We start from the raw sequence: 24356 nt of genomic DNA, 5'->3' as shown, positions 1-24356 counted from the left end.
CCATCATATTATAGATCTTAAGACATCTTATGCATGGGGGTCGATATTTAAAAAAAAATAAGTTCTGTTTACTTGACTTTGTTGTTATTCTTGTTTATGTTAAATTGATGGGACAGATATGGAATATATAGTATTGGATTCTTTACTAAGACTTACACATGGAAAATTACACATGGAAAATTTGACCCAATCCTCTGCAAATTGCAGCTTTGGCAGTTCCTCCCACATTTGCTACAACTGATCACTCTCCACACACACAGCTGGTAAATTAGTGGAACCATGATTATTTGCTATTTGACCAGAAGTGCTTCATAAATTTAGTTGCGCCATTATGTTTGATCCAGTATGCTATCTACTAGCCAGTTTCTGCAGAATAACTATTTTAAAGCTGCCTTGGAGAAGAAGAAATATTCAATTTCTATATAACATTGATATAATTCCATAAACATTGAAGAAATGGGGGAAATTTTTAAAAATTTAAAAAAAAAATTTTTTTTAAGAAAATTTAAAAAGGAATTTTTTTTTTATTTTTAAAAATTTTTATTCTGATATTGCTTTTCTATGATGACACTGTTTTTTAAACATTAATTTTTCCAAAATCACATGATTTAATGATTTATATTTATCAGGAAATAATATAAATGAGAAAATATACAAAATTTGCTCATTTGTAATAATCACAATTTAATTTCAGTATCGGAATATCAAAAGTTATCTGGTACAATTACTTTGGAAAAAATAACGAATTCAAATAAAAAAAAGTGCACACTTGTTACCTAGCAGTATTTGTGTGTGTGATAGTTTGGAGCAGGGAGTGAACCATCAAAGACGAAATACAATTTTTAATTCTATTATGAAAATTTTGGTAATAAAATTTCATTTTGACGCATACACCTATACATGTTTCGAATGATAAACTGTAGGGAAAGTATCACTACTTCAAAATTACTGCATAATATCAAAATTAGCAGAAAATATGTACATAACAGTTTACTTCTTAATAGCTGTTCATTTCAGTATGTAATGAGCGATTCCAGGAAACCAAGAAAGTTGAAGTGCAAAGAACTACAGATTATTATGTTATAAATATTATACATCATGCGATATGATTCAAGATTTGCATATGATTATCTATAAGGTAATATTGTAAAAGAGCAAACCGTCACGCAATCTGTGAACTATTTTCTAACTAAGATTTTGAATAAAAATTAAAGAAAACTCTCTCCCATGCTTCGAGCTCCTTAGTACTGAGAGTTTTTGCTCTCTTCGGTTTCTTCCTAGTCTCTGACAAAAACCAATGAGTTTGAAACAGCTGTCAGGCTAGTGAACCCTTATCAAACAAACAATAGGAGGTGAATATATGGACACTTACTAGCGATCGTGCTTCTATCGTTTGGCTGGGGACAACTCGTAGTATGGCAGCAGATGTATTCCCATAAGCTCTCTGGTCAAACTTCGCCGAAACGTTTATAATTTCTAACTATATTCGGTATGAAACTTTTATAGTTTCTGTATTTGGCTTTGAAATAATGTTAGATTTAATATCCAATTAATTGATATAATTTTGCATCACCAAAGTGAAGCCTTTTGGCTCTTTATTTTAGTAAATAAAGAAAAACAATTTGTAACAGATGGAGGCTGTATTTATTTTAAGATTTGGATTTTCATGAATATATAAAATAATTGTTCCACAAAAATAATTATCTTGAATCAAGATAATTAGCAAAAAAAAAAAATGATAGTGTCATTGTTCTCCAGAATGATACAATCTTTTGAAGAAATATGGAAGGATCTCTTATTTGCGCTGGCATTAAAAATTATAATTATATGATAAAACAAGTAGCAAAAATAAATGTAACTTGCAGGTAATATAATTTAGATTCCAGTTACTGAGCAAACGGCAAACAACTGCGTTTCTGGCAATAGGTAACTGAACATAGCTATGTACATCAGCGTGAAGGATTATCACACCTTCTAATGGAACAGTCAAATGCACTTGATATCCATATTTTTTCAACAAGTGGTCTGACTCGTATCTAGGATTTGTTGGACATATATATACATCTTGGCGCCGATTGGGAGGTTAACCCTGTGGAGGTCGCAGTCGAAAAAATTGAAGCTTAGGTCGCGTGTATCCGAGAGATACATTCATTACTAGTATGTGCTGAAATGCGATAAAACTTTTTTAAAAAAATACTACAAATATAATACGTGATTGTTTATTTATTTTCAGTTACGATCTAGAAATTGCTGAAAAAAAGAAACAAATAAAAAAACAACTAAACCAATACTATACTGACATCGGAGTTTGCGGTATCTCTCAGATACAATTTACTATCAAATATCACTTTCACTTTCGCATTCGACTCTATCATTCTCATCATCGGACTCAAGAACATTCGCTGAATCTCTTCTACATTTGATGGAGTATCCTGCCAATATATTTTTCCACCATTTTCAACAGTAAATAAAAAAAAAAAAAAAAAAAACTAAACTAATACTATACTGACATCGGAGTTTGTAGTATCTCTCAGATACAATTTATTATCAAATATCACACACCTCTACATAACGTGTTAAACCAAACTGACTTTAATTTTCTAGCAAATAACGCTTTCAGTGAATTTTCCCTGCGATAGATTTTCCCCACGATGAATTGTCTGTGAACCGATTCATCTACCTAAATTTTCATCCTTTTAAAATCTTCAAAACCTGACTGAATGAAAAACCATGCTTCCTTTCAATCACTAGGGATGCTACACCTTGATCCCCACTTTTGTTAGTTCACTTCAGGAGTAGGTTCTTCTGGTCTTATGGTTCAATGCTTTTGGCTGTAGGATATACTCAGAATTCATTGTGAAGGTGTAACATGAAGATATAGGCTAAGGATTTGATTGCTGCAGATTGATCAGATGTCCTAAATTAAATTTTGTGTACTGCACATTGGTCTTCAGAATCTTGATTCTATTAGCATTTTAGACTTATGAGATTAGCACTATTACACTTCAGTGATGCAATCAGTTTTGGCTATCAGAATATCTTCAGAATATATATCAGAATATCTTCTGATATATAAGTTATCCAACTTATTTATCAGAATATATAAGTTAGATAACTTATATCAAACTATCAGGATATTCTGATAGTTTGATATAAGTTAATATTGGAAAGCCAATATAATACGTAGTGATAGTGATAACCTAGCACTGTTTTATCTTGTAAGAAACTATATATGTGTGTATATATATTTTTTTTTTATATTGGAATTTTACTGACTAGAAACACCGAGATAAGACAAAAACTTTAATTAGAACACAACTAGTTTCATTGGAATGCCGACTTCTTCAGGTGTACATACTATCACAAAAAACTGGAAAAAATTAGCAAGATAAAAAGTGAACTTTTAGTGTAGCACTAGAACCTAAACTGTGGCTTCGATACATAGATGACATTTTCCTCATCTGGGAATATGGTCTAGAGAACTTACAAACCTTCCTAGATCATTTGAACAATTGCCACCAAAACATCAAATTCACATCGGAACTTGAAGTGAACGGTATCCTCTCCTTTTTAGATTTAAAGATTACTAGGGTGCCTAATTGACTCACATTTTCTATTTTTCGAAAAACAACTCATACGGACAGATACTTATATGCCTTCTCTTATCACTTCCCTCCGCAGAAACTTGGAATTATCACCACTCTGGCTCATCGGGCGAGATCTCTAATTTCAGAAGAAGAAGATCTTCGAATTGAACTTAACCACCTCAAAAGTATTTTCTTAAACAACAGCTACTCCTTGAAGCATTTCTAACTGTCTATACCATCGTCTCCAACCTCGACAAGAAGATAACTCTGACCCCGTTGCACACATTCCATTACCTTACGTGAGTTCTCTATTGCCCAAATTGGCAAAAATTGTGAAAAAATTTAATATTAGGACTTACTTCACTACCCTATCAAGACTTCGTTCTTTCCTGAGTCAACCCAAGCCAAAAGTTCCCAGGAGTATATAAAATTGTCTGTAGTTGTAGGAAGCCATATTATGGACAAACCAATAAGTCTATCTCACTATGACTCAAAGAGCACCAGCGTGATATCTCGTACAACAGAATCCATGCAAGCGCCCTCTCCAGTCATGTCCTTTTCTCTGCCAACTCTAATTTAGAAGAGCATCAACACAGATAGACTGGAATCTTAATACAAATATCCATAAATGCCCTGATGAACTAGAAAGATGCATCTTAGAATTGAAAGAAATAGTTTTGGACCCCCTCACACAGTGCAGTAATTCAATTTTGGCGTTCTCGAGATGGTTCCCACTCATGCTAGACCTGCCACCAGTTCAAACTTGACTGTTGTTGTTCCTAACTTGTTTATGTGAGAAGTTCACTTTTTATCTTGCTAGTTTTTTGTGATAGTATGTGCACCTGAAGTAGTCAGCATTCTGATGAAACTAGTTGTGTTCTAATTAAAGTTTTTGTCTTATCTCGGTGTTTCTAGTCAGCAAAATTCCAGTATAAAATGTCTACTATCTGAGTAAATACCCTTAATAATATATATATATATATATATATATTATTATTGCATGACACCTCCATTGAGTCCAAAGACTCACCGAGGGAAGGCACCTGTTCTACAACTCTGTCTACACCACTCAATTCACCAGCTACAAAGAATCGCAACTACAATTCTCATTTACACCAATGCCATCTACTGCCCACCACCACTAGTATTTTCACAGACAATCGCAAATATCCATGCCCATGCGGGATTCGAACCTGCAGCCTTTTGGTTGGAGAGCAGATACGCTAACCACTCAGCCAAGCAGGCCAGCATAGTGTGTGTGTGTGTGTAGAGAGAGAGAGAGAGGGGGGGGGGGGTTCAGTATACTGTAATATGTTTTTCAGGTATTTGTAGTTATCATTCTATGCTGTCTTTTATTGTAAAAACAATTTATTCAGTTCTTTAAAATCTTATTTGTTCCTCGCTTTTTGTTCTAGACATTAATAGGACCACATTTATATAACATATCAAATTATGGAAGCCTTTTGGTAGCTGTGCCCAAGTTGAATAATGTTACTAATATTGTCAAGTAAGTATAAATTAATAAAATCTGTATTTGTGTTTACATTTTTAAAATTTAAGATTACCAAAATTTGCAATATTTGATGGCATGTGGGCAAATATCAGAATGGGGAACTGGACAATGAGACTATTTGCGCCTATAGTCCCACAGAATGTTCTGCTATGGTAGAAGTGGAGGAATTTTTTGAAGCTTTAGAGAAAGCAACTGGCACAATGAAAAAAGAAAAGTTAGACCTTGATGGGGATCTGAATAGCACAGTAGGAGATGATTGTCAGGCTCACAAAGATATTTTGGGAAAATTTAGAGAAAAGAGCAAAGTCAATAATAATGGCAAATACCTGTTTGATTTCTGCTCGGGACATGGACTGGTTATTGCTCACACAATGTTCCAACATAAAAATGTGCACAAATTCACATGGAGAGAAGAGGCACGGAATAAGAAAAGTCTCGTTGATTATGTTATTGTTGATAGTGATGTTTTTTCACTGGTGCAGGACACCAGAGTGTACAGAAGATTTGAAATTGGAAGTGATCACCATTTAGTCTTGAGCAGGATAAAATCGAATTTCGTATATTGAAAAGAAGAACATGTAAGAAAGTTTTAAAGCGAATAAAAGTTGACCTGCTCTCAGATGTCTACTGTAGACTAAAATACACAAGCATTTGATTATATAGAGAAACCTGTGGAGAATTCATGTCTAAATTTAACACACAAACCACAGTAGTAGGTTTTTTTATTACATAAATATTTCGTCCTAGGTATCTTAGGACATCATCAGTACAGTAGAACAATACTTGGAATGACACAAAGGATAATGTGCGTACGTACAAATCCCTGTCTGGATTTACGCATCCATAGAAAAGAAGACGGTTCCATCTCCACCTCTGTCTATCACAAGCCGACATTTTCAGGTCTCTACATTCACCATACTTCTGCTCATCATCACTCTCAAAAATTTGGCATCATTAAATCATTGGTAACCAGAGTTCACAGATTTTGCTCCTTCAAGGATTCTCTAAAACAAAAATTGGAAATAATCAAAAACACAGCCACTCTAAATGGATACAATCTCAAAACAACTCAAAAATCATCAGCAACTTCTCCACACATCAACTTAGACAAGAACAAGCCCATAGGATTCCTATACCTTATATCAAAGGCATCTCTTAATGGCTCTCGAAAATTATGAAGAAATACAATCTTGCTGCCACCTACAACCAGATCCACAACTTGTTACTTTCGCCTAAAGACAAACTTTCACATATGCTACTACCTGGTGTATACGAGGTTCCATGCTCCTGTAAACTCTCTTATTATGGACAGATAGGCAGATCAGTTTTTAAATGCATTTCGGAACATCAAGACCATATCCGTCTCATCAAACCACAAAAATCAGGCCTCGCTCAACACATAGTTGAAAACCCAAACCACAAGATCCAATGGGAAAAGACAAAACTCCTACACAGATCTTCATATAAACATGAATGCTTATATAAAGAAAGTGCTGAAGCCCTACTTCACAGACCAAATCTAAACTGCAATGATGTTCTTGTCATCCCTAAAGCATGGAAAATTGTCATGCAAAATTGTGTAAAAATAACTTAATTGTAATTTGATATTAATTTAATTTAATTAATTCAATTTAATTTAAGTTCAGGCCGCAATGCCCCACTGCACGCAATTTGGATTCCATTAAACGAACATGCCCTATCCTTTATGTCATTCCTAGTATTGTTCTACTGTACTGATGATGTTCTGAGATGCCTAGGACAAAATATTTATGTAATAAAAAAACCTACTACTGTGGTTCATGTGTGTTAAATTTAGTCATACACAAGCATTATTAAAGAAAAAATGAAAGAGCTTGAAAATAGGAACCAAACCTTGGAGATTCAGTGGCAAGCCCTGAGGAAAACATTGATTGTTTCAGCCAGAGAGGCATGCAGTGAGGTTTTCTGCAAGGATGGAAAAATCAGAACTCCATGGTGGACACAGGAAGTTAAAGAGGCAGTGAAGAAAAAGAAGAAAGCATATAAAAAGTTCCTGGCAAATAAGTCAGCTTGTGCTCTAAGAGAATACAGAGACAAATGTAAGAAAGCTAAACACTTTGTAAAACTAGCTACACAAAATTCATGGGAATACTTTATTAAGAACATAGAAAATAAATATCAAGAAGGTTGCAAGATATTCTGGAGGTTGTTGAAGAAGCTCAGAAATGGAGGAAATAGTGCTATAAAAGAAATTAGAGATGATAAAGGTGACATGAAAACTAGAGAAATAGATATCCTTGATGTATAGAATAATTACTTCAAAAAATTGCTAAATGAAACAATCAGTGACAGCACAGTGATAAAAAAACACTAACGAGGCATGCAATCAGGAATACATGTCCATACTTCAAGTAGAAAAAGCTATCAAAAGCCTGAAATATGATAAGGCACCTGGAGTAGATGACATTCAATCAGAAATGTTCAGGTATGGATGTATAAAAGTGTTACAGTGACTGTACTGCGTAGTTCACCAGGCCTGGACAGAGGGGGCGAATTCCAGTTGATTGGAATAGAGCTCTCATAGTACCCATATACAAAATGGGAAATAAAACCAGATGTGAGAATTACAGACATATTTCCTTACTGAATGTTCCTGGTAAGATTTATGCAAGTATACTTGAGAAACAGTTGAGAAGGATTGTGAAAGGAAAGCTTGGTAAAGATCAAGCTTGATTCAGGCCAAATACAGGCTGTCAAGATCAGATTTTCACTTTATGACAAATAGTTGAGAAATCATGGGAATATAACAAAGATCTGTATTTAAGTTGTGTAGATCTGGAAAAGGCATATGACAAGGTGCCAAGTGAGAGAAGCTATTCAAAACACTACAGTTGTATGGCATCAATGGGACATTATATCAAGCAATACTTAATCTTTATTTGAGTTGTAAGTCAGCAGTTAGAATCGAAGGAAGTACAGGAAGACGGTTTAATGTTAAATCTGGTGTCAAACAAGGATGTACATTATCCCCTCTCTTATTCATTATCTATATGGATCACATTATGAAGGAAAGTGGTATTAAACCTGACATCAAAATTGGAGATGTTAATCTCAGCTCTTTGCTTTATGCAGATGATGTTATATTTCTAAATAAATCCATTACAAGTCTGCACGAGATTCCCTGACTAAATTGAATAACTGTTGTAATAGATATGATATGAAAATCAGCAATAACAAGACGAAGACAATGAAAAAGCATTGAAAATATCAACTGCATTGTGAATGGAGAACCTATAGAACAAGTAAAACATTTCAGCTACTTAGGCACGATTTTTAATGAAGATAGTAAATTAAATATGGAAATAGACAACAGAATCAACAAAGCTGGATGGTAGGAGGTTAACTGAATAAATTTATATAGAATAAGAGAGAAATTTGTCAAAACACTAAATTAGCTGTATACAAGACAGTGTTGAAACCAATTTTAACATTTTGGATCTGAGAGCTGGGTTAGAAATAAAACACTTGACCAAAGACTAGAAACCACAGATATGAGAATCCTGAGAAAGATTAGGGGCATGAACAGATGGCTTCAATGGTAATACCATATTAAAGATGAGGATACTAGGAAAGAACTTGACATTGTCATCATCCAGGAATGCGTTAGCAGAGCTAATCTCAGGTGGTATGGTCACTTAAACAGAATGGGCGAAGAAAGATTAGCAAAACAAGTGTTCTCTGCTAGGTTTGCAGGAAAAAGACCCAGCGGACGACCAAGATATGGTTGGATTGATATAGTAAAATGTGCCTTAGAAGATAGAAATATAAGATCTGATAATGTTGGAGTCTTGACATGTAACAGATTGATTTGGAGGAAAATTGTAGATAGGAAGTTGATAATGATATAAGTTTCATGTAGTACTATCATATCCTGTACACTTCTTGATTGTACATGTCAGGAATTTGATGATGATGTTTTCCAAGAGTGATTGGATCAGGAAGACAAGGCAATAGTATACATTTACATATATTTTATGGGATTTTTCCGTTATGGGATGATTCCGTATATTTTATTTCTGAGTATGAGATGGTTTATGTATTGTACTCTGCAGTTAGGTCTATAAAGATTGCTTCTGTGGCTAGTTTTTGCTCATAACCATTTTCTATATATTGAATGAGGTTGAGAATTTGTGATGTACAGGATTTGCCTTATCTAAAACCAGCCTGCTCAGCAATAAGATGGGGCTTGATTGGGGTTATAACCTATTCAAATTAATCGTTCATAAAGTTTAAAGAGGTTGCTGAGTAGTGATATAGTGCTGTAGTTTTTTGCTTCAGTTTTTCCTGGTTTCAAAAAGACCACCACTTTAACTTGATAGTTGATATCTTTAGGGTTCTGAGGGAAGTGTTGTTTAGGTTTAATAATCACTCTTTAGTCCTGTATCCAAAATGTTTAATTTTTTCATTACAGATATCATTAAGGCCTGCAGATATTCTAGATTTTAATAGATTTATGACAGCGTTGAGTTCAGTGAATCATGAAATCTGAGTTAATCATATTTTGTTCCTCACTTTGTGTTGTAAATATCTTATTTTTTTGGCTGCTTTATAGGGAATTTTCCATTCAGCAGTAGCAGATGGTGTGTAATTTGATTAACTGTTACCTGTGGAAGCTCATTTGGTTTAGTGAAATCCTTCCTAATTCTATTGATAAAGTTCCATGCCTTTCTGCTCCTATGAGTCATGTCAAGAGCTTCTATTTCTTTTTTCCATGAGGAACACCTTTCCTTTGCCCTCTGGGAGCATAATTTTTCTCCTGCATGGATAGTCTCCTCTTTGTAAAGTTGCAAGTAATTAGCATACTGGGCTAGTATATCATTGGAAAGGCCTGGAATGTGGTTTGCAGCATTCCCTGGGGGGGGGGGGGGGATGTTGTTTGATGGAGATTTTCCTCAGTATTTTTATGAATTGGGGTTACTCTTGAGGCTTTGGAGGGACTTGTTCCTATGGAGCGATCAAGATCTTCCACGAAACCCTTCCAATTAGCTTTTTTTGAAATTAAATCGTCATCTGTAAGGGATTGTGTTAGGCATTATGGCTGGGTTGAATTGAAGCATTATAGGTCTATGTTGAGTATGTGGAATGGGATTTAAAACCTTTTTAAGCTAACAAATATAAGATCAGGGTTATACCCTGCTTCCATCTGCCACTGTTGAAAGATGCAGAGAGTTTCAAATTATGTGTCAGGTTTAGAGAAAAGTTTTCAGCCCATTTTTCAACAAGCTCTCCATCTTCATTGGACTTTGAGTAACCCCAGTTAGTGCTATGGCTGTTAAAGTCACCTAATACAACATTAGTCATGTGTGCATTATTATTGAGCAGGATGTTGGGGAAGGAGAAAGCTTCTTCTGGAGGTTTATAAACTGAGGTAATTGAGATATTTTTAAATGTGATTATAATAATCTCAGTGTTTCTGTTGTTCATTGAGTCAATGGATGATGGAATTAAGTTTTCTTTAGTAAATATTGCACTACCATATTTATCATGGGGTATCTATTTGATGAGTTTCATACCATGGATGTAAGGTCTGGTGGCACCTTCCTCTGTGAGTTTCTTGCACATTACAGTCATTATCTCTGCAAATATTTGCAATTAGATGTTGTTTGACACTGGAGAAACCTTCAATATTAAATGATATTATTTTTAGGCCTGACCTCAGGCAGGATCCTTTATGGCAGGAATTTGGGAGTATTTTAGTTTGATCACATATGTTTGGTTGATAGCAGCTTTAGCTTCCCCTGATGGTTACTCATAGAGTGCAGGAATAAGAACCTAGATGCTGCGCACCCTTCCCAACAAATACAAGTGTTAAACAAGACAACCCAATACCATTAGACATTTTACAGCTACAGTTGAAAATGCGTTCAGAAAATTTGACTTCACTTGTTGCAGAAAGAAAGTGAGATTACTTTCCAATCAACAAAGGTGCTAAACTAGGTGACCCCCTAATAGTCAGAATTTTTTCATCTGCACTTGAAATTCACAAAACTTGAATGGTCCAACAAGGATACAGTATCTTAGGACAGAAACTAAGCAAACGTCAGTTTGTTGATGATATCACCATCCTCTCAGAAGACTCCTGCTGAATTGACGGAGATGATAAATGAAATGAACAGAAGCAAACTGGGACTTGAAATAAATTTCAACAAAATAATAATCATGATTAATAGCTTAAAAATTCCTGTATTGCTAGACAGTATCAACAGTGAATATCTGCCAGAATATACCTATCTGAGATGTATGATATCCTTCAGCAATAGACAAGACTAGAAATACAGTCCAGAGTAACCAGAAACATAACTGGAGATTAGGCCAGTGAATGAAGGGTGATTTGCCCATCTCTCTTAAAAGAATGCCTTTGTGTTGAATTACACTACCCACCTTAACATGTAACAAACCTAGTCCTGGACAAGAAAACAAGAGAAAAATATATGTAACTGTTATTACTTGCTTTCTAGTTTTTAGTTTATTCATGTTAATTTCTTGATGAAGTGATTTCACAAAATATTTCATGAAAATAGTTGAAATAAAAGCATGTTTTTATTTGACATTTTTGTTTGTGGTTCTAAAAAAAAAAAGTCATTAATAATGTCTCTCAGCATACCTGAATTCAACTTTTCCAGCATTCATCTCCACACTATCCAAAATGATGTGATGCATCACCTTGTTTTCATTGTTACTGTTCTAACAGATTACCTAGGTTTGAATGTGTAATTACTTATCCTCTTCATGCCTCATAGCACATAAGCCCTTTATCAATCTACCACAAAAGCAAGCAGCAAATTCAGTTATTATTGTATCTACTATCTCAGCAGAATTGCAGGTGGACACCATCACATTGCAGATAACTGGGAGTAGATTTCTGCATAAGCTATAAAGAATGCAAATTGACCAAGGTATTTGATCCCATGCTCAGTTTTCACCATCACGTAGTTATCAAAGACCCTGGTCAATTAGCTTATGCAGAAGTCTACTCCCAGTCATCTGCATCTTTTTTCAGTTTCTTAAGGATAGGAATCTTTAAGAACCCACCAATAATTTAATTATCCAATTTTTCATTTTGAAACCTGTCCACATCACTATTGAAAATGGTTCTATTTCAAGACATTTCTAATCAAGTTCAATCCTCACCATCATATAGTGATAAAAAAATCCTAGTCAATTCATACTCCTTACAGCTTATACTGAAGTCTACTCCCAGTTTTCTGCATCTGACCCTGAAGAAACTACCAATAAGTTTAATTATTTAATTTCTCAATCTGAAATTTGCCCACATCACTCCATTGAAATTGGTTCTATTTCAAGAAGTTTCTAATCAAGTTTAATGTTGAATACTACAGTGACTATCCAGTTTACATGAACTTCTAAATGATGAGTATGATAATTTACTCAACACTTAGAAGATAAACACACCTGATTCCGATTCTGTTCTTCTTCTCAGTAATACCATTATGTTGGAATACTATTTCTCTGCAAGCTTTACTCCTTTTCCACTGATTCTTCTATGTTGATGGTATCCACCTGCAATTTTGCTGATCAGATAAGAGTAATCAGTAATCAGATAGTTTCTTGCTGAGATAGTAACAACTGAAATTTTTGCCGTTTGCTCTGGCTCCCTACGAAAACAATGGAACTTGTATAATTCGAAAAGTCTTATATGGCATACTTTTTTTTTTCCTGAACAGCTGATGGTTGTAGTTATCTAGGATGGAAGAGGAAAGGAAGCTCTTCTAAATAACAGAGGTAGATGGATTGAAAAAAGAAGGAAGAGAAGGTTCAGAAAATTTGAAGCTGACAATAAATGAATGTTAACTTGCAGCTATTCACAGACCTAGAAAGTGAAGGACTGATGATGACCAGTTTAGCAGAATACTAAACATGAAAATACCTACATAAGAGACATAAGATAAAAACATCTATGAGAGACAGTGACTGGAGCAAATCTGGAGGAAAGAAGTCATCATTAATCAAATCGCCCTATTCTGGATAGTATCAAGCATTCTTACAGAGGTTAAAGTATATCATTCCAAACTGTGCAAGCAGTATTCCAAGGATGGGTAGATTTGGGATTTATACAATGTTACAGATAGTACAGATGAGAGGAATGTCATGAACAGAAAAGCACAGTTTCACAGAACCGATGAAAGAAATGGTAGAAACACATCAGTGTAAGTCGATGCAGGATCTGGGTATCAAGAAAAAGAAAATGGGATATGATATCTTTCTTGCAAGAAATAAGACAGGACTGCATTTCAGTTGCATTGAATTTTGCAAGGTTATTCTTCTCCCCCCCGAAAACAGTAATCGGATAAGAGTTTGAAGGAATTACATAAAGATCCTGATGGTTCCAATGATTGTGCACTACAAAGAAAGGCTGGTCAAATGAAGAAGGATGGAATGTACTGTCATCAGCATAGCTATGGATAGAATTTGAGACCAGCAAGAGAAGGTCATTTATGTACAGGAGGAAGAGAGTGGATTAAAGTATAGAGCATTAGGGGTACTTTACCACTGGTGGAGAAATTTCAGGTGAGAAAGCTATCTATCATGACATGTAGAGAATGACCAGTGAGAAAGCATAGGGTAGAAGGCAGACTTTAAGATGGTAGTCTGCTCAGCAGGCCTCTAGGCTACACTTGATGAAATGCTTTAGAAATGTTAAAAATAATCATATGAAGTTTCTGAACCTTTTAATAGCTTATGTCCAAAGATGGGTGGTGATGGCTAGTAGGAGACTAGCTGTGGAACTAGAGTACATACTGTTGGGCACTAATTAGATGGTGGGCCTCCAGGTGACAAAAAAGTTAGCTGTTGATGAGAGAGATTGATGAGAGAGAGAGAAATGAAGTAAGGACAATTGCATGCAAGTTTGTTGATTTTTAACACCTTTTTTTAGAACGGCTGAACATATATTTGTTTTCATGCTGTAGAGTAAGAGTAGATGCCAGTCAAGGAGCAAAGATGATACAGAATAGATGTTGATTCTGGAACCAAAGTTTTAGCACATAATAGGAAGAATATCATGAGGATAAAATGACTTGTTGATGTCTAACTTATTCAGGTTTCTTCTGATTTCTTTCTATGAAAGACTAGATGTGTGTGTGTGTGTGTGTGTGTGTGTGTGTGTGTGTGTGTGTGTGTGTGTGTGTGTGTGTGTGTGTGTGTGTGTGTGTGTGTGAGAGTGATAGAGAGAGAGTAAACAGATGGGGAAAACTCTTTTCGCCCTTTCCCATGGCAAGGGACTAGAAGTTTCAATTGCCAATTGAAAGTTTTCTACATTTTGGCATTCTATGGAACTGAAGAAGGGAAGCCAGTTTGAGTTTGGATCCTTAAGAAATATAACCTCACTGTGTGGGTATTTGGATAATAGAAAATCAAGCTTTTGAGTTAGGCAACCAGAGTTGTCAGATAATGGAAAGGAATACAGACATAAATGAATGCAACTAAGTTTGTTATATAATTTTGAGCCAGGGCAAATCAAATGGGTATGGTCAAGATTTGGCATTTTCTGACATGGGATATCAATTCTAGCAAATACACATATGCTACTTTTGTGACAGAAGGAATTATGTATGTAGATTGGATAGTTGTGATGGATGGTATTGTTGAGGTTACTGGCTGAGGATCTATTAGGAATAAGAAGTTTTGTTTGGATAACTAAGTAGTGACAGCTCACATCATTTATATCTATATCTTTTAGGAATTGTTTATTTTATGGGAGTTTTTGTGAATTAAGACATAATGCAGAAATAAAGTATCTACAAGAAAGTGATTGTGGAAGCCAGTGGGAGATGGATCATCTATTAAGTAAAAATAGCTCTTTTTTGGATACAATCTTCTGAATCACTTGTATTAAGGGAGAGTTTTTTGTATGCCACCCCAAATGTGAGAACAATATTCTATGGTCAGTTGGATTTGGGGTTTATAAAGCCTAGTCGAACAGAAAAAAACTATTGTTTAGAACAAAAATTAATACCAACATATTTTGGAAGTGGGAATGGACATGATGTGTTGTGCCAGGATAGGCTAAATGTTAGTAGAATATTATCAAAAGTGAAGGATAGTCCTTCTCAGAAATGAGACAGGATTGTTTTAGTAGCATTAAAATCACTGAATTATCTTCTATCCAACTTAATGAAAAGGAGATCAAGTGTTTAAGTATTGGTTATAGAAGATCCTGGAGGCAGAGTCATTTAAACACTACAAGATTTTGTAAATGACAAATAGGAATGACGTATACTGTCATCAGCAAAGCTATAAATAGGAGTGGATGTCAATGAGAGATTAATGATGTATAGGAGAAAGAGTGTAAGTGAAAGCCCAGATCCTGGGTTTTCCCTTTACACTTACTCTTCCTGGAAAGTAGCCTGAAGATCAGAATTTAAAAGAGCTGATAGTTATGTTAGAAGTTTCATTGTTTGCACAGATGAAGATTTGTGCAAACAACTAAAATGCTAAATCTAATGCACAATTTTTCTGAAGAAAAACTGTGAATTAAATTTTGCAGTTAAATGAAAGATATTAGAAAGTCAAGAGTATGTGAAAGAAGAATTAACTAAATGCAAATGAAGACCATAAGAAAGGTGATTAAAAGGTCTTTGTGGTTAGAATGAAAACCTGACATGTGAGGAAGAATGACTGTTTGATTCTTCAAACTCAGGCAACTCTGAATTACTGACTTTATTAGATAATCATATTTTCCAAATGCAAATTAGTATTTTTAGGTTTCCTTCTGGGTTTCCTTGGAGTCAGAATAACAGCAGGAAGGCAAAGCTGTCCACAGATCACAATACATATCATATCTTGCTGTGAAATTTGAAGAAGTTGATATCCAAAGCATTATCAATTTAAATTCTTTTATAATAAAATCACATCAAAGTTTTCTAACATTGTTCTCCTCAGTGTTTAGCATCATCCTCAGCAAATAATGAGCAAATATCTCCTCTTAAACCTTGAATTATAACGTCACTATATAAATAAAACAATAAAATAAACAAAATAAAAATGCAGAAAAGAACCCTGTGAAATTGTGCTTGACACTTTTTTCTTGCAAGAACCCCCCCCCACACACACACACAACTTGACAGAATATCCACATGCAGTTTCTATTAAATACTACTGCAAAAGCTAGAAAAATTATCCTATAAGCATTGCATCTGGCCAGTACACTCATTATCCTATTATAAGACAACTGGGTTACTGAACAAGATCTCCCCTTAGCAAATCCATGTTGCTGTCTGGAAAGACTTCTCTCCTCCTCAGTCTAAGCTTGTATATTCTATTTCTATCCAGCATTTGACACTACACCTGATATACAAAGTTTATAATATCACAGCACTGACTTGGATTCTCCCTTATACAGTGGCACTTTTCCCAGAAGAATGGAAAAAGGAGAAAATACCAATGCATTTTACCCTCCTCCCATAACTTCTGGGAATGTTTCTGTTGCTAACCAAGTCAAGGACATCAGTAGGTGTCAATATGTGGGCAGTATCCCATCCAGTCCTCAGCCTTAATAATGCTGAATTTACTTAAAATCCCAAACACTTTATGTTCTGGATCTGAATCTTTCTTTCCACTATTATTCAACATCACCTAACATCCCAACATGAAGTACACTGACAAAATACATTTCCACTATATCTCTTCAGTGAATGTAACCCCCAGAAAATAAAGTTGGCCTTTCACATTCACCTTTCTCTCTACGAGCTACATAACCATAGAATTCTTTAGAATTTTGTTTGGTGTCTCACTGAATCTCCTTCTATATTGGCCACTGTCAAGTGTAATACATACAGCCTCTTCTGGTCAAGTCAATTCTTCTTCCTTGAGGCATGGCCTGTTTCCATCAAAGGGGCCCTGCTGTAAAGATATCTTCCTAGTTGGAGGAAATACCAACTAGACCCACTAGGTAGCAGATGACTTTCATCATTCAGTAAAATACCACCACATTGTTTATTAAGGGGACTGAAGTGAATTGTTGTCATGTTTGGTTCTGGAGGCAGGGGTCTCTTTTTTTGATACAATCTTCTGAATCGCTTGTATTAAGGGAGAGTTTTTTTGTATGCCACCCCAAATGTGAGAACAATATTCTATGGTCAGTTGGATTTGGGATTTATAAAGTCTAGTTGAACAGAAAAATGTTTCATTTTTCATGTAGTACTATCATATCCTGTACACCCCCTTGAGGGTACATGGCAGGAATTTGATGATGATGATGAGTTGAACAGAAACGAAGTATTGTTTAGAACAAAAAATGAATACCAACCTTTTTTTGGAAGAGGAAATGGGCATGATCTGTTGTGCCAGGATAGGTCCCCCCCCCCCCCCCATGTAGTAGTGCACGTGATATCCTTCATACATACAGCCACTTCTGGTCAAGTCAACTCTGCTTCCTCGAGGCAAAGATCCAGTACCCTCCTTATCTTTGAAAGTACAGCAATAAAGCTGTTCCAAAGGATGGCTGCCAGATAGTGTACAGGAGTAAACCAGATGGAAAGTAACATGTTTTGAAGGCTTCCTGATCAGCTTGCACATAATCTCACTGCCATCTACACTGCCAGGTCATGCCTATATGGAGCTGTGTAATGGTGTGGGAGGGGCACTATTGAGACCATGTTATGGCATGGAGTCTGGATGCTCTCTGTATTGGCAGCACGTTTAAGAGTATCTCCTCTCACTGTATGTTCCACTGCTCTTTTTATCTTAATCTTTGTATACTTAAACCTAAATGAAAGTAGTGTTACTATAGTTAAATTAAACAAACCCACTCCCCTGCTATAAAAATTAATTATCTCCTACACAAAACCAAACCTGATCTCTACCCATCAGGAATGTGTTAGCAGAGCTAATCTCAGGTGGTATGGTCACCTAAACAGAATGAACAGGAAAGATTAGCAAAACAAGTGTTCTTTGCCAAGTTGGCAGGAAAAAGACCCAGAGGAAGACCAAGATGTAGGTGGATTTATACAGTAAAAAGTGCCTTAGAACAGAAATATAAGAACCGATAATGATGGAGTCTTGACCGATAATAGATTGATTTGGAGGAAATCGTTCATAGGAAATTAGTAATGGTGTAAGTTTTTCATGTAGTACTATCATAATATCCTGCACCCCCCCTTGAGGGTACATTTTAGGAATTTGATGATGATGATGAATGATCATTTTTGTAGAAACGCAGCAACCCGATCTTCTTTGATCCATTATCCAAGTTTTTAATTCATTTGCAATTTCTGGCCACTTTGCTTGTTTTTTTCTGCAGAGATTGTGTTTTTTAGGATTTGCTTCTATTAATTGCTGCTCTTGTTTCCTCCAAGTTCGTACCATTTTTTCTTTTTCTTGGGCAGAGATCCAAAGTGCTGCTCTGCTGCTCCGTGGATTATAAAAAAAAATTAAATATAATAATGTATTGATTACTAGTTTAAATGTGTGACCATTAATGACTGTTAAATCTTAAAGAAACGGTTTAATTTGTCATAAAACATTTCATTCGGGATTTAACTAGGATACCAAAATTTCCCAAAGAAGTACTTGTATATGGGTATAAATGAAACTGTAAATAACGTATTAGTCCTTTGTTTTGTAAATTCTTCTAAAATTTTTTATATTGTTAACTGTCCTGTGAATAAAAGACAAAAATTGAAATTTAGTGAGAATAGTAATGGAACGGGAAAGGTTAGATCAAAGTTCACAGTGAAATAATCGGCTTAAAAACGTAGCCCGAAGCAGTAGCGTGTGCGAGATGCGTGCAAAATATCCACGGTGAAAACATAATGAGGAGAAGATAGTACAGAGTGCAAAAGGCTTAGGTGCCATGAGGAATCGGTGATGTAGTAGGGAGAACAGCTACACAAAGATATAAGAAGTTGGGTGGCGCGAACTTAGTATTTTTTTCTGCTTCTTCTCCCTTTGACTTTCGGGCACTGGTGGAAGTCGTTCATGCAGTCAGGAAGAACGATGGTAAGCAGCAGCTATGCGGCGAGGTAGTGTTCCCGTCCAGGCATAACAGCAGTGCAGCTAGACTGTCAGCGAGGACTGAAGTTACATGCCGAACCACGAGGACCTATCCAGGCATAGCATTTTCGCCCTCATCGGCAAGAAGGTGATCGTGAACGTAATCACTAGTTGGTCATATTCGAAGACAATGGACCTGAGAATGAAGAGACTAGCCACATGAATTCAGCAGAATTGATCGTGCCAGTGTGATCTAAATGGTCGGTAATGTAAAACCTTTCTAGTTCCATTGTATTCTGAACAAAGCTAGAGTGTTTTGGACTTACATGAGGTGAACAAAGTCACCAGGCCCATTGACTTTCCTATGTGTAAGATCAAAGAATTATTGATAGGTCTGGGGGGGGCAAGATATTTCTCAAAGTGTGACCTGAACTCAGGCTACTTTCAGATCCCCCCCCCCTTAGGAAGGAAGACCGGAAGTACTTTGCTTTCACCACTAGATGGCAAATGTATCAACTGTGTCGACTTCCTCAGGGAGCCAGAAATTCAGCCATGAGCTTTCAGTATCTGATGAATTCCATCCTCTCAGACATGGGAAAAGGGGTTATATGCTTCCAGGATGACCTGTTGATCTACTCATCTGACTTGATGAGGCACAGAAAGATTCTGTTGGATGTCAGTTTTTTTTTTGAAGGAAGTTGAGTACTTAGGACACATTGTAAGTGAGGCTGGGATAACCTCCCCCACGCAAGATAACGTCACCGCTGTATTGGCAAGTTCGAAAATATCTGGGAATGATAAATTTCTACAGAAAATTCATTCCTGAGTGCTCAAGATTAATGGAACCCATCGTGAGGCTGACAAAAAAGGGAGGTGAAATTCACATGGGGGGAGGAACAACAGAATGCCCACCAATCCCTAAACCTGGCTTTGACTAGATTACCCGTCCTCACTTACCCAAAACTCAGACAGACATTTTTCCTCTCAGCTGATGCTTCAAATGACACCATTGCCTCAGTAGTAGAACAAAAGGAAGTGGAGGATTTTAGGCCTATTGCCTTCATTAGCAGGAAACTCTCCTCTTCTGAAAAAAATTACTCTGTAATAGAAAAGGAGGCATTGGCCATTGTCGACACTCTCAGAAATTTTGGTACATGTTTCTGGGGTAACAGGTCATCCTGCAGTCAGATCACAAACCTCTGTCGTTTATCTCATCCATGAAGGATAAGAATCAGAGGATTATCCACTGGACACTGGAAATGCAGGAGTTCAATATAGAGGTAAGGTATATCCCTGGAAAGGCCAATGCAGTGGCGGATTACTTGTCTAGGTCTTTGGACTCTGAACCAGAGGAGAATGCCTATCCAGAGAGATTATGAATTCCATACTTAAGACCAAAGGGTTAGAGGTGAACAAAAACTCACCCCCCCCACCTCCAAGTCTGGGAGAAGTCACTCATTATAGAGGCCCAGAAAGTAGACCCAATGTGTGTGGGGGGGGGGGGGGGGTATATCAAAGACTAGTGAAGGGTGAGAAACTCAGAGGAACATCATTCGTTCTTTAAGACTGTGTGTAGACAAGGACGGTCTTCTGCTGTCACAACAAGACATCTCGGGAAGATGGAAGGATAAGATTCTGGTCTCGAAGGTCATGATTCCTTGGGTGACTAAATCTGAATCATGACTCCACACATTTCATGATTCAGATTTAGCGGGTCATCAGGGGTTCCACAGAACGTGGAAAAGGGAGTAGTGAATAATTGAATGTGGAAAAGGGTAAAGGACAGGTATGTATGGAAAGGCATGAAAGAGGACGTTGAGTCTTATGTGTCCTCTTGCCACTATGTCAGAAAAAATCTAGTATCGGAGGAAGGGGCCCCTCTCCAGCCTTTTCCAATCCCTACATGTCCCTTTCAGGCTGTGGCCATGGACATTATTAGCCCACTACCCACCCCCTTGAAAGGTAAAAAATATATTCTGGTAATGATGGACATGTTCTCTAGATTCCCAGAAGCCACAGCGATGAAGGATCAAACAGCAAGGACTGTGGTGGACAAATTGTTTGAGCTTATCATTTCTAGATATGGAATGCCCCAAATTTTCCTCTCAGACTGAGGCTCCAACTTTACAGTTGAAGTCATGCTTCAGCTTTGCAAATTGCTAAAGATACGGAAATTATTCACTACTCCCTATCATCCCCAAGGAAACAGAATGTGCGAGAGGATGAATAGGACGTTAAAGCACACTCTCTCCAAGCTGGCAAACAGTCAGATATTAAACTGGGATGCCTATCTATCCCACACCCTGTTTGCTTGCAGAACCACACTTCATGCTGCCATTAAGGAGGTCCCCGCAGTTGTGCTGTATTGGTTTGAACCTCTATTTCCCAATGACTTTAAAAGCTCACGTGTCAGTACTGGATTTCCTGATATTGATGAGTATATGAATAGTCTAATAATGGAGAACAGAGTAGTGCATGATTTAGTAGCTGAATCCAGTTAACAATAGCTCACACGTGGCAAGAGCATATTCCAATAAGCTAAGAAAATATAAGGATCTGGAACCAGGAAATCTTGTCCTCCTAGAGCAAGTCTCTAACAATAAGAGAGGAGGAAAACGTGGAAGGAGTGCTGCTGGACCATATGAAGTCTTGGAGAAATTATCACCGGTGACCTTCAAAATAAGAGAAAGGAAGAGCAAAGGAAGAACATCGATTGTACACTCAAACAGGCTAAGATTGTACAGGAGTAGATCGAACAGATTAGTATGTCTAGGAGACTCATTAGAGAAAGTGTGGGGAAGAAGGGGGAGCACTCACAAGGTAGACAATTACTGGGAGAACAATGACGAAGTGAGGCAAGCTACGCTCAGGTGGAGGAGGCATATTAGTCAAGATGGAGGAGGACGTACGATCTCAGATGAACATGTCTCCAATTACAACAGATATAAGGATTATACTTGCCCAAATCATAGAAGTGAGCGACCCATAAATAGTAAGAAAGGAAAAGAATGCATGTCTGGTGATAGGAAGGATGAGTTTGTCTGGGCTAGATATAATTTGAGACCCAGAGAAAATGGGAAAATCCTCTCCAGAGATAGTGCATAGATAACATGAAACAAAATTTTTCCTAAAGAGAAAAGATTTTCTTGGAGAGGGAAACCTTTGTTAAATCTTAAATGAAAGGTTTGATTTGTCATAAAACATTTCATTCGGGATTTAACTAGGATACCAAAATTTCCCAAAGTACTTGTATATGGGTATAAATGAAACTGTAAATAACGTATTAGTCCTTTGTTTTATAAATTCTTCTAAAATTTTTTATATTGTTAACTGTCCTGTGAATAAAAGACAAAAATTGAAATTTAGTGAGAATAGTAATGGAATGGGAAAGGTTAGATCAAAGTTCACAGTGAAATAATCGACTTAAAGACGTAACCCGAAGCAGTAGCATGTGCGAGGTGCGTTTAAGATATCCTCGGTGAAAACGTAATGAGGGGAAGATAGTACCGAGGGCAAAAGGCTTAGTTGCCGTGAGGAATCGGTGACGTAGTAGGGAGAACTGCTACGCGAAGATATGAGAAGTTGGGCGGCACGAACGCAGGGTGTTTTCCTGCTTCTTCTCCCTTTGATTTTCAAGCACTGGTGGAAGTCGTTTGTGCGGTCAGGATGAACGATGGTCAGCGGCGGCTATGCGGCGAGGTAGTGTTCTAGTCCAGGCATAACAGCAGTGCAGCTAGACTGTCAGCGAGGACCGAAGTTACATGCCGAACCACGAAGACCTATCCAGGCATAGCAGTTTCGCCCTCATCAGCAAGAAGGTGATTTGTGAACGTAATCACTAGTTGATCGTATTCGAAGACAATGGACCTGAGAATGAAGAGACTAGCCACATGAATTCAGCAGAATTGATCGTGCCAGTGTGATCTAAATGGTTGGTAATGTAAAACCTTTCTAGTTCCATTGTATTCTGAACAAAGCTAGAGTGTAGAAAAGTGCTGGTATGGTATGTGATTTATTTATTTATTCCTATGGAGTTCCATCCCTTTTGGGGTGAGTTGAGCCCCCTCATGGGGAATTAACTATTTATAGCTGTAGATCCGTGTGTGTTCACGGGGCCGGTTTACCTGCTTGCGGGATGAAAAACCCCAGATAAACTGGAGGGGAAACATTGCTGTCCAAGCCCAAGACTGGCTAACTTGGCTATGGCTAAGAAAGATCCTTAAGCTCCTCACGTCGCCTACGGGAATCTAACCTAGGATACTCCTTCCCCAGGCATATTGTTGCAAAGCGCATTGCCACTAGGCTAACCTAGTTAGCCTAGTGGCAATGGGGATTAAATACTAGAATCCTGCTACCAGATTGTTGTAATTCTAGAGGTGTTTATAGTAGAGTTTGATATTGAATTGTTGAGGCATGTCATAGTCTAATAGCTTTAGAACGAATGTAATAATCTCTTGCATAATGTGCTAAATGAATGAGAGTAGGACATCTTGAATTGATATTGTCTTTTTAGTGCGGAGTATTGATTGTGGTGAGACTTTTGTCTGGTTAAATAGTGTTACATGTAAGTGTAACTCAGCTTAGTCAAGTGTAATTTTGATAATTGTGTAACTTACTACAGGATGAATAAACATGCCTGTTTTCTTTACCTTATAAAATTGCGTTATCTCTAAAATCAATGCACCACTCATTAATATTAGGTACAAATTCAAATGCGGCAGATTAGCCACGACTGTATTTAGAACAAATTCATTAAGATGTTAAAGATACCAAGCAATTTTATATATATAAACTTGGTTTTAATCCTATTTCCCAAGTAAGCAAACAGACAATTAAGTCGAGTTTGCGCCTGCAAGTACCGCAAGTCTGGGCAACTCCGCACATAGTGCAATTCTGAGGCAACTCGTGGTAAAGGTGGAATAAGCTCTGATCACTATTCTTAGTATTTACCTTAATGTAAAGCACATCTTCTTGTGGAGATGTATAATGCTATGCATTAAAGGAAGGACCAGTTTCGACCTTTATTGAGGTCTCATCAGTGGGAGGCATGCTTAAAAAATACCAAGGTTCGAGTAATACAGAGCTTATATAAATTTTAACTAAACAAGTTGCCACAAGGTGCTTTGACCTTATTAAGTAAAAATCTCAGAATGAGATATAGATGTAGAAAGTTTTTTTACCTTGGGTATAATATACGTTAAAGATACCAAGCAATTTTATATATATAAACTTGGTTTTAATCCTATTTCCGAAGTAAGCAAACA

General features: G+C 36.7%; 1 protein-coding gene across 2 annotated transcripts in view; it reads left to right on the top strand.

The window, feature by feature from the left end:
• The window catches only part of LOC150109287 (sortilin-like), a 508125-nt gene that overhangs the window by 306658 nt on the left and 177111 nt on the right, over window positions 1–24356 (top strand). For both annotated transcript variants that reach the window (XR_016549652.1, XM_090406996.1), the window contains exon 17: window positions 5003–5094. Coding sequence is in view for 1 of the 2 variants with exons in the window: in XM_090406996.1 (XP_090263122.1) it covers window positions 5003–5094 (92 nt within the window). In the remaining variant the exon portion in view is untranslated. The remainder of the gene's footprint in view (window positions 1–5002; window positions 5095–24356) is intronic.

Source organism: Typopeltis vanoorti, chromosome 2 (assembly GCF_054136105.1).
Source record: "Typopeltis vanoorti isolate ZY-2024b chromosome 2, IOZ_Tvanoo_1.0, whole genome shotgun sequence".
Taxonomy (NCBI): domain Eukaryota; kingdom Metazoa; phylum Arthropoda; class Arachnida; order Uropygi; family Thelyphonidae; genus Typopeltis; species Typopeltis vanoorti.
Note: the sequence above shows the minus strand (reverse complement) of the source record. Positions and strands in the feature narration are given on the sequence as shown.